The sequence below is a fragment of the Tetrao urogallus genome, assembly GCF_951394365.1.
Source record: "Tetrao urogallus genome assembly, chromosome: 16".
NCBI lineage: Eukaryota > Metazoa > Chordata > Aves > Galliformes > Phasianidae > Tetrao > Tetrao urogallus.
Window position 1 is genome coordinate 6,253,451 of NC_136829.1, and position 15,156 is coordinate 6,268,606.

The 15,156-nt window shown below is 41.3% G+C and overlaps 1 protein-coding gene across 2 annotated transcripts in view; it reads left to right on the plus strand.

The window, feature by feature from the left end:
- Positions 1-345: 345 nt before the first annotated feature.
- The window catches only part of EYA2 (EYA transcriptional coactivator and phosphatase 2), a gene marked incomplete at both ends in the record, with an annotated part of 89,672 nt that continues 74,861 nt past the window's right edge, over positions 346-15,156 (plus strand). For both annotated transcript variants that reach the window (XM_079543414.1, XM_079543415.1), the window contains one exon: positions 346-401. In XM_079543414.1, the coding sequence (XP_079399540.1) occupies positions 346-401 (56 nt within the window). The remainder of the gene's footprint in view (positions 402-15,156) is intronic.

The window sequence follows — 15,156 nt, forward strand, 5'->3', positions numbered from 1 at the left end:
GCTGGAAGCTCCTCCTCCGCCGGGCCGGGCTGTAGCGAGCGGCGGGACAGCTCCGAGGGCGCACGCTGCGAGGCGGCGCGGCCCCACGCGTGCGGTAGGTGCGGGGCGGGACGGCCACCTGCGGGGCCGTGCGGGGCTATGCGGAGCTATGCGGGGCCGTGCGGGGCTGCCCTGAGGCGGGCTCGCTGCGGGGAAGCAACAGGTCGGGCTCGCTGGGGACGGACCGTCGCGAGGTCACGCACCGCGGGGAAGCGCAGCGGGGAGGGGTGGGCGCAGCGCGGGGTGCGGAGCCGCCGCCCCGCTCCGCTCCGCTCCTATGCGCGGGCATGCGCGCCTGCCTCGCACATGCTCACTGCGCTCGCGGCGGGCGCGCACACTCCGCAGCGCTGCGGCTCCGGTGAGTACGGGCGGGGAACGACAGTCCGCTGCCCTCCCCGCGCCCGCGGAGGGGCTGCAGGCGGCGGGGTCCCGTGCGCGGCTGCCCGCGGAGATCCCGCGTCCCCGGCCGGTGCGGAGCGGAGCGGAGCGGGACCCGGAGCGGAGCGCAGCGCCTGTCCCGGCACCGCCGCTTCCCGCGGGTGCGCTGCGGGGCGAAACGCGGCACCGCCTCGGGGTCCTACGGGCGCGGCTGCGGCGGGGTTAATTGGTGCGGTTATTTGATGCGCTGCGGACCGTCCGGCTTACCTTAAACCGGCTTCGGTTAGCTATTCTATTGCGAACTGAAATGTGCGTTTAAATAAAGTTAGTTATGCTCCTTTTTTGCGATTGCTACTGTGAGGGAAATTTCTCGGGTGATTGATGCTCTTGAAGTACACTTTTTGGAGCGTTAAGTTGTGCCCGAGCGCAGCGAATAGCCTCTAACGGAAATTAGCGATGGGACACAATTCCTGTTTTCGGACGTTTTGAACGGTGCTGTGTTTTGCAGGGTGAAATTTTAGTTGTTAAATGCGTATGGTTAACCAATAAACATTTAATCAATTTTATTAACGGGAATTTTGTTCAGCACGGTGTCAAATTCACGCATCCCTTGACTTTGTTCGGGGCAGTTGCAGGAATATCGCGTTGTTTAATTCTTCTTGTGGACTTCAGGATTTACTGAGAGCTCCTCTGTCTGCACTGCTCTCTCCCAGGAGGTTTTCCCCAAAAACATTGGGAAAGCACGGCAAAATGCTTTCTGCCCACTCTGCTTGCCTTAGGGGTATCTGGTCCCTAAAAGCTGGGATGTATCTTAACTTACAGCTTCTGTGTATAAGCTGATGTTTTGTAGCTTCTTTCATGCAGCCCACGTTGCACTGTGGTTTGTGTTACACGTTACTACATACGAGATAATTTTTCTCCTTGCCCATTTTGCTTTGAATAAACTGTTTCTTCTCTTATGCAAACCTGAATTCTTATTTCTGTCTTGAAATGTAAGTCTCAAATATTGTGGGCTCAAATATTACATACATAAATAGGAAAGGCTTACTGTACAAATACCCTGAAAACAATTAGTGCTTACAGCTTTGGAAACATTCCAAAACCTTTAAAAATATATGTTGAAAATTCACTTCCAATGATGCTACAGCAAATAACTTGATTTTACTCTAATTTGCATCTTTTAAAAAAAAAAAAAAAAAAAAAAAAAGAAAGAAAAAAACTTCCTGTGTGATGCAAAATTAAATTAAGTTTTTGAGTCAAATCATCCAGCCAATTCTCATATCTCTGTCTCTTTTATGTCCCCAACCAGCAGGTCAAAACATTTGGCCTAATAACAAGTGTGTAGTCTTTTGGTTTGAGGCCACCATTCTATTTTGCTTTGCTTTGTTCAGCTTGCTCCCCTCAGCTCACTTTCTGTCCAGCACTACGTACAGACTCGATTCCCACGCCTCGCTAATGGTATCACCAGCATTTGGCTGAAAGGTTTGAAATGGGCTCCTGTTTCAAATATCTCACAACCTTGGCAGTATTAAATTTCATTAGAAAAGCTTCATTAGGGAGAAATAAATATGTTGTTGATAATTCCCCCTTCATCAGTAAATCCCACGTTCAGTGTTCAGTGTACAGACGGAGCTCGATTGTACAAAGGGATTTGACTCACGTATTCATGTGAAGACCATGACCTCACAATGCCGTTTCGAGAATCTTGCGTGTTCCCCTGCTGTTGTTCCATAGATGGCCAATGTGGTGGATTATTTCTGAAAATGAAAATAGTTTAACTGAGAATCCTGCAAATGTTGGTGGTACGTTAAGACTCAAGCCAGTGAAGTGCCCTGCTGAAGTCACTGTGGCTGCGTTTGTGTGTCGGTGTGTGTAGGTACACGCTGCTGAGAAAGAAAACAATTAAAGAAGTCAGTAATTTTCTGCTGTCTTCCCGAGTGTTATTTATGACGTGTAGTAGTAAAGCAGCTATTCTGAATTCAGCTATAATTCTCGTCAGTAAGATTTGTTTCTTCTGTGCCAAATTTTGCAGTAACCAGATGGCTTTAAGGTGTCTTCAGCTGGAAAGCAAGCAAGAACAGTGCTGAAGACTAATTATTCCTTGCAGTAAATTTCTTCTGTAATAAATTCACAGGTTGTTAGACTTAATCTGTGGAAATGATTGTTAAGATTACTTGTGCAGTGAAAAATGCTTTTAAAATTTTGTTCCTAAAAAAAAAGTTCTTAGAATGCCAGGAAAATGTTTGAGTTAACTTTGCCTCGTTGTAGTAACTTTTATTAGGGATGATCTCTTAAGTTGCAAATTCAAATACTTTTCATAAACCATGGAACTCTGCAGTTTTAACATGATATATCCCATAAGTTGAGGGCTTATTTTCTAGATTAAGTGGGAAAATTTGTATGGCCCTTTCTGATGGATCATTACTGCATGCACGAGTATTATTCACAGCAACAGCGGTATTGCTGTACTAACAATCGAGTTCTTTTCATTACATTTCACATTGTACTGCACAGGACAGAAAATAGTTACACCAAAGAGGAAAAGGTAGAAGTGAGCAAAACTTTCTTTCACTTTTCTAACGAAAAGCCAGAAAGACCATCTTGACTGGGGCTGTTTTTACGAGGTCTCATCAAAAAACAATTGTTCACGGCAGCCCAATTCTTAAAACAATTCTTCATCCTTATTTGCAGATCTTAACTCAAGTAAGGATGTTTAACAAACAGCCCATTTTAATCAGGTGAGGATAAGCCCCTCAATTAGAAGCAAATAGTTGCGTGCCTTGGTTTTGTCTTTGGGGCCTGGAGGTGTTGCCATTTGCCAGTAGATTTGGTGCTGCCAAAGTGCTGAATCAGGAGAGATGAGAAAACAGGAATAAGGATGTAGGACTGTGCAGTCACCTTGTAAAATATTTTTGATCACAGTGTACAAAACCAGACCCCATTTCCTTCTTTGGCAAGAAGTTGATTTACTGCTGAAAAAGAGGGAGAGGAAAATTGGATTCAAAGCAGTGACTGTCACCACATCAACAGTTCCAGTGAATGTGTCACAGAATGAATATTTAATTTAAATTAATTAAACTTGTTTTCAGTAGCTGTTCCTGGTAGGACTTTAATTGTATTTAAATTACTTCAAAAGTACCTAAAATGAGAAGAAAAGGAATACATGGGCATAATCCTTCCCATTTAAAATTGTTTGTCTGCAGCTGCTTAAGTCCTAGCATTAGAAGTCACCTATAAACATGTTTATTTAGCATCAGTGTTATCTGTTAGATTGTACATGGTTCATTAACATGGAGAGAATACGTTTTGTTTAATAGAGTGTGGGAGCTGCCAGAGGTCAGAAGAGGTTGTTTGCCTGAAGTCGAGATGGCATCTTGGCTTTGCTCTCATTCTGTTTGTCACCTCTGCCGTCTCCGGGAAATGCTTCATTAGGGCAGTTGTGTTAAGGTGTTTTCCCTCGTGTTTAAGTGCAGAGGCTCCATAGAAAGCCAGAAGTATGCTGCCAGGCATGGTAAGGCTCATGGGGAATTTTAAGGAAAGTTTGTTGTAATTTGTGGAGGATTGGCTTAGATGGAGTTGAATTAAGAAAAAAAAACACTAGAAAGAAAACAGCCGTAAGGGAGAGGGGAGCCTGGAACGTTGTTGTAGGGGCAAAAAGCAGCATAGCCATGAATTGTATTTTATAGAAACAGGGAGATGGGGGTTTGGTGTCTTAAAAAATTCAGAATGTTTTGTGTGCTGTTGAATTACTTTTTGTCACTGTTGTTGTGGTTGGGTCGCATCCGGACTGAAGATGGCTGTAGCTGGTGGTGATGCTGAGCTGAGAACCAACAGGTGAGCTGCTGCCTCCGGCTGCAGGGATGGAGCAGGACTGGGCCCTTTCTGTCTCCTCTGAAACTTGCTGGGTGCTGTCCGCTCCTGCTTCTCTTAACAGTGTGCTTGGAAATGCAGAGCAGTACTGGAGACACTGGAAATACCTTGTATAGGAACGGCCACGGCTTCATGTTTGAAAAGGTTATTTCAATTGCTTGAATGCTGCTTACGTATAGATGCTAGCAGCCATGCACTGCACGCAGTATGCTGGGGGAGAGATGCATGTGTGCATTTTTTACTGGAGCTTTTTGAAAATGTTTGAGGTGAATTTCTCACCTAAAATGGAATGGGGGTTGCTTGGGATTTTTTTTTTTTTTTGCTTTGGAGGGAAAAAAATGGTACATTTAATTTCAGCTAGAAAAACAGAAAATTGAATTCCATGATTTTTTATCAGATAAGGACCCTTAGCAGATCGTAACCAAAAGGCATCAAATAAAATGGACATACAGTTCATGTACAGATCCAAGTGGCTGTAGAAGATGCAATATGAATTTTTTTTTTTCAAAAGCAGAACCGTAAAAACAGGTTAAAAAATTAAACTGAACTTCAGTGTTGGTTATAAGTTGTTACTGAAATACATCGATGGTCTGATATTGTTGGTTTTGTTTTTGTTTAAAGCCAGACAAAGCATCTATTTCTAAAGAGTAGTAGGTGCTCTCAAATGGCTAGAGGGAAAACAAAAACAACTGCTATATTGAGGAGGGGAATGTCTGGTGTAGGGTTTTTTCCTTGAATTATATTCAACGAGTACTTGCTCTGTTCTGTATTTTTAAGAAATTATGTGGACGGCAATTTTGTTTCTTTACCAAGGCAGTGAAAACACCAAGAATCCTTTTTATAATTTGGAAAGAATGTCAAAAGAATGAAGTAGTTAAACCTAAGTGTATTAGATCATACGCTCTAAATGCATAAATAAGCATAACTGCAATCACAGAAACCAATGTTAAAACCACCAGGAAAACTCACCCACAAACCCTAATGACTTAAAGGGAATGACCTCAGCCATTGTGAAATTTGTGCCTATTTGTTGACTGACATTTTTTGTAGAAGCAGATTGCGTGTTTCACTGGGGTGTGGGATTTTGTTGTTTGAAAGACTGCTGTTGTGTTGTGTTTTTTTTGTTGCTGCCAGGTTTGAATAGAAAGAGCGAAAACAGGATTGAGGCAGGGAGAGGCAGCCTGTGCTTTGGGCCTCAGCAATTTGAAAAGCAGGTGAAGGGTTGTTATTGATGGACAGAGACTGGTAGGAATTTATAGAAGTTTGTTTTTCAGATGTTAGAAACTTCTTTGATGATAGTCCATTTCTAACTTATTCTCAAGTGGTTTTCTCTTAAGGAAATGAAAGTTTAAGGTATTTGATTACAAACCTAAGATCTTTTCATGTCCATGTCTTTGCGTGAGTGCTGCATGAAATACCGGTGTCATTCATCTCCTCTCTGCTTTTTTGAGAGGAAATTGATGCATAGTAGAACCTCAACTTGCCATTGCTGTGACACGAGCTAATAATTCAGCCAAACTGAAGCCTTCCATTATTCCAACAGCAAAAAAATTCTATGGGGTTGTTTTTAAATTAGCCAGCACTACAGACTGCAAGCCTGGTCAGAGCCAAGTTGCTCTGCAGAAATGGTTCCTCTCTGCTAGCTCTTCCTGTGGGCTCCTACTTTTCTGGGCTGCAGTAATTAAAGAAAGCTCAAGTTTAATTGTACCTCCTTAGCTGCACAGACAGTTTTAAGAAAACTGGTATTTTTATAGTTTTTGATGCCTAACTCCAGACGTTTGGTCTTATGGTGCAGAAATCCTCATTTGCCATCCTTGCTTTTCAGAAGGAAAACCACCCAGCTAAACAAATAAATAAAAATGCTAAATAAGAACAGTTTGGGACTAGTCAGCCCAGATGGTAATTAGTTAACCCACGGAGAACTAATGCCTCGCTCTGTGCTGAAGAGAGCGACTTCACAGACCAACTCGAGCGGAGTAGGAAAGAGTTGTATTTCTAAACAAAGGCAAGAGGACGTGGGGAAAATTTCTTAAACTCAGCAAATGCCTTAAAAAGTGGAAATGCTTCTAGGATTACTCAAGCATCCACAAGAAACAGTGAGGGGAAAGTGAAGCAAGGCATCTGAAATTTCTTGTTTTTTAAGTAGGTTGAGTAAGCAAAGTGTTCTCAGGGCCCCTGTTATTTACAGCTTAGCCCGTGCACCACGCAGAGATCCTCATCAGCTGTCTTAAAGGCAAGTTTCGCATCTATTGCAAGTTCTATCTTTTGATGAAATGCTTGATTCAGTTTTTTGCTGTTTCATTGTCCTACAACTGCTTTGAAATAACTTTGATCAGTTTCGAATATAGATCTGTATCACCAGTTCTTATTCCCCTTGCGACTGTGCTTCTGTACTGGATTGCCATCATTAGAGTTTAATTGTAACTCCCTAACGATAATTTAAGATTTTAATTAAAGTCCAGATGTGCTTACAAAATGCTTCACTTCCAGTAAATACTGATTGTGTTAACTTCAGCTGAAGCACTGCTATGCAAATGCATTTTTCTTTCAATTTTTGTGGCTGAAACGGCTGAAATATTTTAGTTTTTTTTAGAATTGAGCAATAGTTTTTATTTGAAAAGAGATGTTGTTTATCCATCCTTTATCAAACTAAAAAGCACAAGTTTTTTTGATGACATGTAATACTTTTGTAAGTAAAGCCTTTGAACATTTTATTGGCTGTGTCCAAATTTTTCTTTTTTAAAAATATATACTATTTTGTTTTATAAAACTTTTTTTTTTTTAAATTTATTAAACTCTTTTGTAAAGTGCCAAATTGATACTCCACCTCTCCACTGAGATGTAGAATTAGGAGTGAGTCAGCTTTAATGCTTGTAGCAAAATAAATCATCTCTTTCACTGTGCTTAACTGTGGGCAAATATATGCTAGATCTGGTCCTGATCTCCCTGGTTTTCAGTCATCTCATTTAAATAAGGAATGTCCCCTATTGAGAGGGAACAGTTTTAAATCTTCTGTATCTGTTGCATAAGTGTATTTTTTTAAAACGTTTCCAGTTGTAAAGGCTGTCAGTGCAAGTCAGACTGACTTCTCTAGTGTCCAAGCCTTGCAAAACAGGAGCAGGAATTGCCATGTCTCTGTGCTATCTGCACTCACAGGCCTTATTAGCAACTTGGCAAAGGTCTTTTGCAGCAGTTAGCAAAAGTGAAGAAATCCAGATCCAGTGGAAGCCGTACAGCTCCCCAGGCAGGAGGTGCCGCAGCCCTGGCCGTAACAGCAGATGGAACCTCCTGCACAGAGAGACCTTTGCAGTGATTTGATTCCATCCAACATCTTCTATGACCTAATGCTCCTGGGGGTGTTGGTGGAGCTATCTCTTTAGCAGCAAAATAAGGCAGGCACCAGTTATTTTTATTTGCTGCTATAAAATAAGCAGGATTCTAATTCTGTTTAATGTTTGTAGACTGTTGTGTAAATGTCTACTTTAGAGGAATCTAGTTTGTAATAAAATTCAGTACTCTTTGAATAAAAATCAAACTTAGGTTTCTGACCTAAAACGCACCATCCTTCAGCAGTGCTACAAATATGTGTACAAGGCAATGCAAGGCTCTTCTGTTCAGAAACTTTGACAGACGTTTGCTGTCTCTCCTTAAAATGAATTTCCCTCTTCAGTGCTTCTGCACCTGAAAATTTTAAGCGGTAATTTGAAAAAATCCATATTTACCTTTAACATATGATTTAATTTTGTTTGTTTGGCAACCATTCCTCCTGTTTGCTGCAGCAGATTCGGATAATTTGAGAAAGAGAAATGACTAGGATGAGAGACTAAGGAAACAAACTGAGTTTTCTATAAAATATTTGAGATCTTGTAAAACTTATGAGCTGGATTTGAGACAACACTTATATCCCCCTGCAAGGTTGGGGGTAAGGGGTGGAGACGATGGTTTAGAATAGAAAGTAATAAAGGATGCTACTGCTGGAAGTAGGATGCGTTGATGTTAGAATCGGGTGTTTTCCTTCCTACATACTAGTACTGCTTCTTCCCCCTATCCCTGCTGCCACAAATCAGGATTATTCAATCACAATGGCAGTTTATCTGTTTGCAAAGTGGGATGGTTGCTTAACAGTGCACAGAAGCATCATGCCCTGGTTTAGGATAGGAAGTGGAAAACGAATATTATTTTGAACTTGAACTTTGTGAGCAGGCAGAAAGTAATTATCAGAGCTGGAACTCCCCCGGGAGAAGCGGGGGAGTGATGCACCGCACTTGTAAGAAGCGCTGTGGGATCTTAAATATCTCGTTGTCTTTAATGCTTTGGTTTTATATTTCTGCTTTTTAATTGATCTTCCACTCCTCATTTTTTTCTTTGGCAAATGGTGGAAGAGACAATTGCATGTAGACTTGGTGTTCTGTATTTATTAATGGATGCTGCTTCCTTTCTCTTGCTGATGGGGCAGGGCTGATTTTACATCTTGGTCTTGGTGCTGCTTTCAGTTGTAAAAGGAATTCTTTCACTACCTGGGTTATTTAATAGGCTACTGATGGTTAAGAGCATGTAACTGTGAAGCCATTGAATTACAAGTTCTGAGTGAGCCACTCATGTATAACATTATTTATAAATCATAGAAGTTTATCTGTGTTGTAAAATACGAAACAGTGTCAGTCTGCAGTTATGAAGTTAATATTGTGAGTATCACCTTCTTAGTAAGCACATAGATATTAAAATACTACTGCGAGCTCTTTGTAGAAAAAAAGAGAAAAAGAAAAAAGGCAAATTTCTGTCTTCATTAGTTTTTCACTATTTATTTATTGTTGTATTGCTGTGACTTCAGCAAACTATGACCTAAGGTTATTTTTTTGCTGCTTCTTCACAAGTTCCTCAACAAAGAACATCACCATTTCACATTTCCTTACAGACTGTACAGTACCTTCTGTAGACACTGAAAGTATTGTTCTGTATTAAGTTAGATAATTAAACAACAAAGGAAAAAGATTTTTGCTAACTTTTTAATGTGATGCTTCTAACTATCAAATAGGATATTTTGTTCTTGGGAAGGAGATTCATCTTTAAAAGATAATATTCATTTTTAATATAAGTATAGGAAATAAAATATGTTCCTTATGGTACTTCAACATGGTGTCTCTTTGATGAAGTCTGCAACACTATTTTACTTCTTTATTAACAGAGTTTGGGGATTTTTATTTTTGAGTTTTAAGGCTAGCAAAATTAAGTCACTTAAAAAACGGGGGGATGATTTATTGTAGCACAGTAGGAGAAATTCGTCTTGAGATTTTAATATCTTCCACCTGGTATAGAAATAAAAAGAAAGTAGTCTTTAGCTGGTGACTAATTTGTCACTAATACTCAGGGGTTCCTTCATTACAACGCAAAGATGTCAGTTTTGAGAGAAACATACGGTAAAAGAGCCGAGTGCAACTTCCTGTAGCAGACACTTAGAAAAAGGAGAAAAATAAAGGTCTGGAAAGCAGCTGAAGCTGTGTGAAGGAAGGCTCTAAAGCTATCAATCAGGGCAAAACGATTGGGGAAGGATTTTACCTGAAGGCTACAGAGGTATTCATTAGGACATGTTCAAGGAGGAAAGTCACTCGATATGGCTCCAGAGGAGGAGCCCTAGCAAGAAGTAATGCCCTGACTGACGTTCAGTTCTCCCCAAAGTGCACGTGCTGCATTCTGAGGAGGAACTGTATTGTCATGTTGTTCAGTTTCTTTTTTTAAAGGCACTGCTTACTAATGTCTTTTATACTTTGTCACGGTGTTCGATGACTTGCACCCAAGATGTAGCACAGTTTAAAAGAATACTGCTAGAGAATATCTGCATCTACTGACAGCTCAACCCCAATGACTAAGCATCTCTTAGTTACATCAGTCTCAACAAGTTCCTTTTGCCAGCAGAGAACAATTCTGGTGTCCAGAAATTTGCATGTCTGGTGTCATCCCTCTGCTGCAAAAACAAATCCTTGGTTTAGTTCCCATCCTTCCAGAACTGTGGTTTCATGACAGTGTAAGTAAGGAAGGGGGACTGTGAGCAGCCGCAGTACTAGGAGAGAGTGATCCTCTGTGCTCACGTCGTGTTAAAACAGACACAGAAAAACAAGAATGAGAAAGCTGGATAGAAGACATGTACTTACAACCAGCTTTAGAAACAGGACATAGGCAATTGGCTGTGGCAGTGAAGTGTGCAGCTGTGCCAGCGAGCTCTGCTGTGTGTCTTTTACCTGTGCAAGTGTTGCAATAACGGTCTGGTTTCCACTACAGGACTGGATGCTCTCATATGCAGCAGCAGCTCTGCTTCTCTAAGGCTTTCTGTTTTATTCTTCCCCTGCATTTAATCCAAACGAACAGCTCGCTCAGGGAGCTTTGGGCTGGCTCTGTGCTTGGCAATTGTCTATGACAGAAGCAGCAATTCAGTGTCAGGACTGCAGCAAGTTAGGCGTAGGAAGCAGTGGTGAATGCTGCACCAGGAGGCATACGTGTAAGAAGCAATATTCATGACCACTTTGTGGTAACAGTGTTCAAGCAGCAGTGGAAGCCCTGCTGTCCTGCAGCTTCCACGCGGTGTTCTCACAGTTCTCTGTTTCTTGCTGGAGATCGAGCTTTAATAGTAGCTGTTCTGCAACTATTTGGAGACTTGTATTTTGTCAGAAGCAGATTATTGGAAAGAAATGATTGATTTTGGTAGGTTTCTTCCAGTTTTAATATTCGTCACTCAGATCCCGAGGAAGTAAGGCACGGATGACCAAGAAACGTTTCTGTACGCAGGGTGGGCGCTGGCCCTGTCCATGGGCGGTGCCTCCTGTCAGGAGTGCCGCGCCGTTCCTCCTCCCGCGCTCACCACAGCGCTGTTTCCCGCCCTTTTTCTCCCGTCCTGCGGGGGTTGCTGCTGGTTTGAGGTGGCGACAGGGAGGGAAAGACAAGGCTGACAAAGGAGGCTGCTCTGCTTCTCCTGTGTCCCACCTGAGGTAAGAGGCGACGGAACCTAAAATTAGGTCCCACCTTCTCAGAAGTCTCTGAGCTAATGCCAAACATCCTGTGGGCACGGTGGTTGGTCCTGCACAGAAAATCGGACCTGTTCTTTCCTGATCTGTAGGGACTGGATCCTTTTAGTGACCGTTTCTACGAGGGGTGCTTTTTCCAGGTGAATGAGAAGGGCAAGGATCCTGCTCTTTGCAAAGGAAGAGGGTTTACGCTGAGAGGGATCTTGCTGAAAGCTTAACCTGTAGCATGTGAAGATGACCAAGTGGTGTTAGCGTGTCAGCAGGTGTTAAGAGACCCAGCTGCTGTGTTGGCAAAATAACATTTTTGGAGTCTTCTCTCTTTTTCTCAAGAGCCTTACATTCACGCTTTCATCCAGGGAAGTAAGTTAGAAAAGTTGTTTGAATGGCAGGGGGTTCAGGAGAGAGCTTTAAGTAAGCATTCTAACACTTCTTCTGGCAAGCCAAACTCTTGCCCAAAATATTGTCTGCCATTCCACAGACAGACTGGTTGTCTTTTGTTAATTGTGCAGTGGGCCTTTAAGTCTACGCTAAACAAAACCTGCTAGTCTTGTGTTATCTTTCTTGCAGCCAATTCTCTTTTGCTCAACACCTCAAGCAGAACTTGGTTTGAAATCCAATCTAGCGAGGTGCTGCCTCCCATGGCAGACATGCTATTAAGGGCCACAGATGTCTCCTTAATGAAAGGGTTTTGTTGTGCCAACACGATGCTCTCTGTCCTTCCTCAAATGGATGCTTTCTGTGCTTGGTGCAAATACCATTACCAGAAGAAACAGTATGGAACTTGCAATCTTGTGGTCACTGGAACATGAACTTCTGAGATTTTTCTTGGCATCTACTCCTAAAGGGTAATGCATATTGGGCTTTTTTTTCAGAGTTACTGAAAATCAGGCCTTAAGTTGTATCTGGTTGGTCTTTTGTTTTTGTTTTTTTGTAGTGCCTCAAATGGTTTATACCCTCTAATGACCTCTGACCTCAGTAGGTACAGCTTGTATTATAATCCACAAATCAAATATTAGTAAAGAAGAAATAACAGGGATGTGACTTGTGGAGGCATTTTTCAGATGGTCCCTGACAGTGATTGATGAAGAGGTTGGATTTTTGCATATGAAAAAGGGAAGCCAAATTTTGACTGCTTTAACTTGCAAGTTTACTGAATATAGGTAAGCTTTGCACTGAGATCTTAGCCTAAAAGTTACTCAGCTATCCCTGACACTGTAAATTTGAAGATTTCCAGGCTCATTTAAGTGCTGTCAACCAAGCCTTGTGTTCAATCCTAACCACTTTTCACTTCTGTTAGGAAGGCCTGAAATCATGAGACCTTGGAAAAGAAACCGTATTATCCTGACACGAGTTTAAAAGAAACATTTCTTCCAGATTGTAAATGTCCAAAATATGCTGCTCAAATTTGTTCTGTTCAGTGTTAATGTACAATGGTGAAGGTAAGTGGCTGTAAAGTCAGTTTTCATGTTTAATTAGTTGTGCGTGTGATTCATGTATTCTTTTATTCTCATTCCAATTTCATGCCAGCCTTGTGTTTTTATATTGCTATGAGTTTGTATTTCAAGGTAATACTTGTAGAATGATGGCTCTCAGCTTTCACGGACATCCTAAGTATATTTTTGATCTGAGGATTTTAGCTCTACAGATATTGACAAGTAAGTTGTTTTTTTTTTTTTTTATACAGAAGAGATGTGATCCAGTTGTCTTTAACAATGCATGTAATCTCACAAGAGGAGAACCCTATTCTTATCCATTAAAAGCTCTACAGTTAAAGAACTGTGTGGTGAAAAACCTGCCAAGATTTCTTCTTTAAAATAAAGATGACAATGGCCACTTGCCTGACGAGGAAATCTTTTTCTCCACCCTTCTATGTAGCAGCTGAGCTGATGGAAGTCTAGCTGTTGGCAGCATCTAAGATGAGATGCTTACATGTACTCTGTAGCCAGCCACTATGTTCACTGATACTAAACACCCGTGAGCAATCCCCACTAATTCCTGTTTCATTTTCTTGATATCTAGTAGAGCTTTTTGGCTCTCTCTAAGTGCATTAGTCAACTGCTAAGGTGAATGCATGACCTGAAGTAAACCTGCAAAGTAGTTATGTCCCCCTGCAGAAAGGACTGAGGTACAAATACCCAACATAGATTCAAGAATTGCTGACTCAAAGTCTGCATGTTTCCAGGGAAGTAAAAGTAGCTATCACTTAAGTAGAGAAGTGATTTAGTTACAATGTCCTACTTGAATGGTTATTAGACCATTAGAATGCATTAGAATGGTCACCTTGTGAGCAGTGAGGCTGTCTCTATTAGCAGTTGTGTTAGTAGACTGCAGGTATGGTATCAAGACTGGATTAAGTTGAGACCTGCCATGACATCAAAAGGGGTGACCTCAGCCTTGCTGTGTTTGTTTCTCCTTCCCTGTGCTGGTGTACCGATCATGCTGTGAGTCAGAGCAGCTCACTGATCTAGCTGCAAAGAAAACCAGGAAAAAAGCCAGCTGCTCTTCTGGCTGACAATGGATTCATGCGGCTGCAGAAGTCTGCAGGAGCCTGTGTCTGAAGAAAGGAGAAACTAGTGTTGTATCTTAGGTCAGATGCAAGATCTTTGGTTTTTACAGTTACTTGAAGCTGGTCAAATGCTGAGATGAATGATAGTGCAGTTTCGCTGCTACCCTTGATAACTGAACTTCAAGGCAAACAGTTTGGGAAGTAAATGAATTTACAAAGTGTAGTCAGCTTAACTGATGAGGATTAATCAGCTTGATGCTTTAGTATATAAATAAATATAGATAATGATGTAATAATATGTTAATATATAAACTTACATTACTTACCCGGCTTGGATTTCTAATGTACGAAGTCCTGTTCTGTTCCTTCTTCCTGAGAACACCTTTGGGCAGATGTTTTTGAAATGTGCATCTTGGCATATCCCAGAGGAGATTCTGAGCAAGATGTGAAAGTTACCACTGCTTTCTTTGAAGAGAAGCTGGAGGAAGGTCATGTTTACATGTTGAAATTATAAAAGCATTTGCTGCAGCGGGAAGGAGACAGGTATGATTCCCTCCAGGCACAGGCTGAGAGAAAAATTTTCAGTGGATAATAGTAAATAGAAGGATCCTGATTTCATTCCCGTTTGGGATCTTATCAGAAGTGCCTTCCTTAAAGTCCCACACGTCTTAGTAGAACAGCAGTGAGAATTAGGAGTCCTTAATTCCTGTGTTTCTGAAATCACTGGTGCTTTGGATGCTTAAAAACCTCACTGAAATGAGCTATAGCAATCCCATTTTTGGTTGCAATTTATACAACTTGGAAATTATATTTTAAATTAGGATTAATTTTCCCACCAAGTGAGGTTGACTGACTAGCTACTTTAATTACTGAATATAGGTTACATATCTACAAGAAAAACTTCTCTCTGACAAAAGCATATTATGTCTTGGCTCTTAATAATAACCAGCTCAACTTTAATTTCACAGCTTGCTGCCAACAGCTGCCTTACTAAGACATAGTACTCATATTAAATGAAATTTCAAGAAAAAAAGAAAAAGGAAAACTCAGTTCCAGCTGGATTGAAAATGCAGTTGGAGCACTTCTATCCTGCGTATAAAGCTGCCATCCGCGTAAACATTCCAAATTACTTTTTCATTTTTAATAATGAGGATCAGACCTTTTCTTATTATTGAGGCCAGTGTAAGATATTAGAAGCATACAATTTCATTCAGAATCCATTAGTTATTGGATCCTGTCCAAAGTTAAGTATTTGAAGTGTTTTGGGAGAAACTCACCTTTTAGTTTCAAGATTTTTGACAACCTACTTGGAAGAAAACCCTGAAACGAGCAGACCACTCCAGTCCT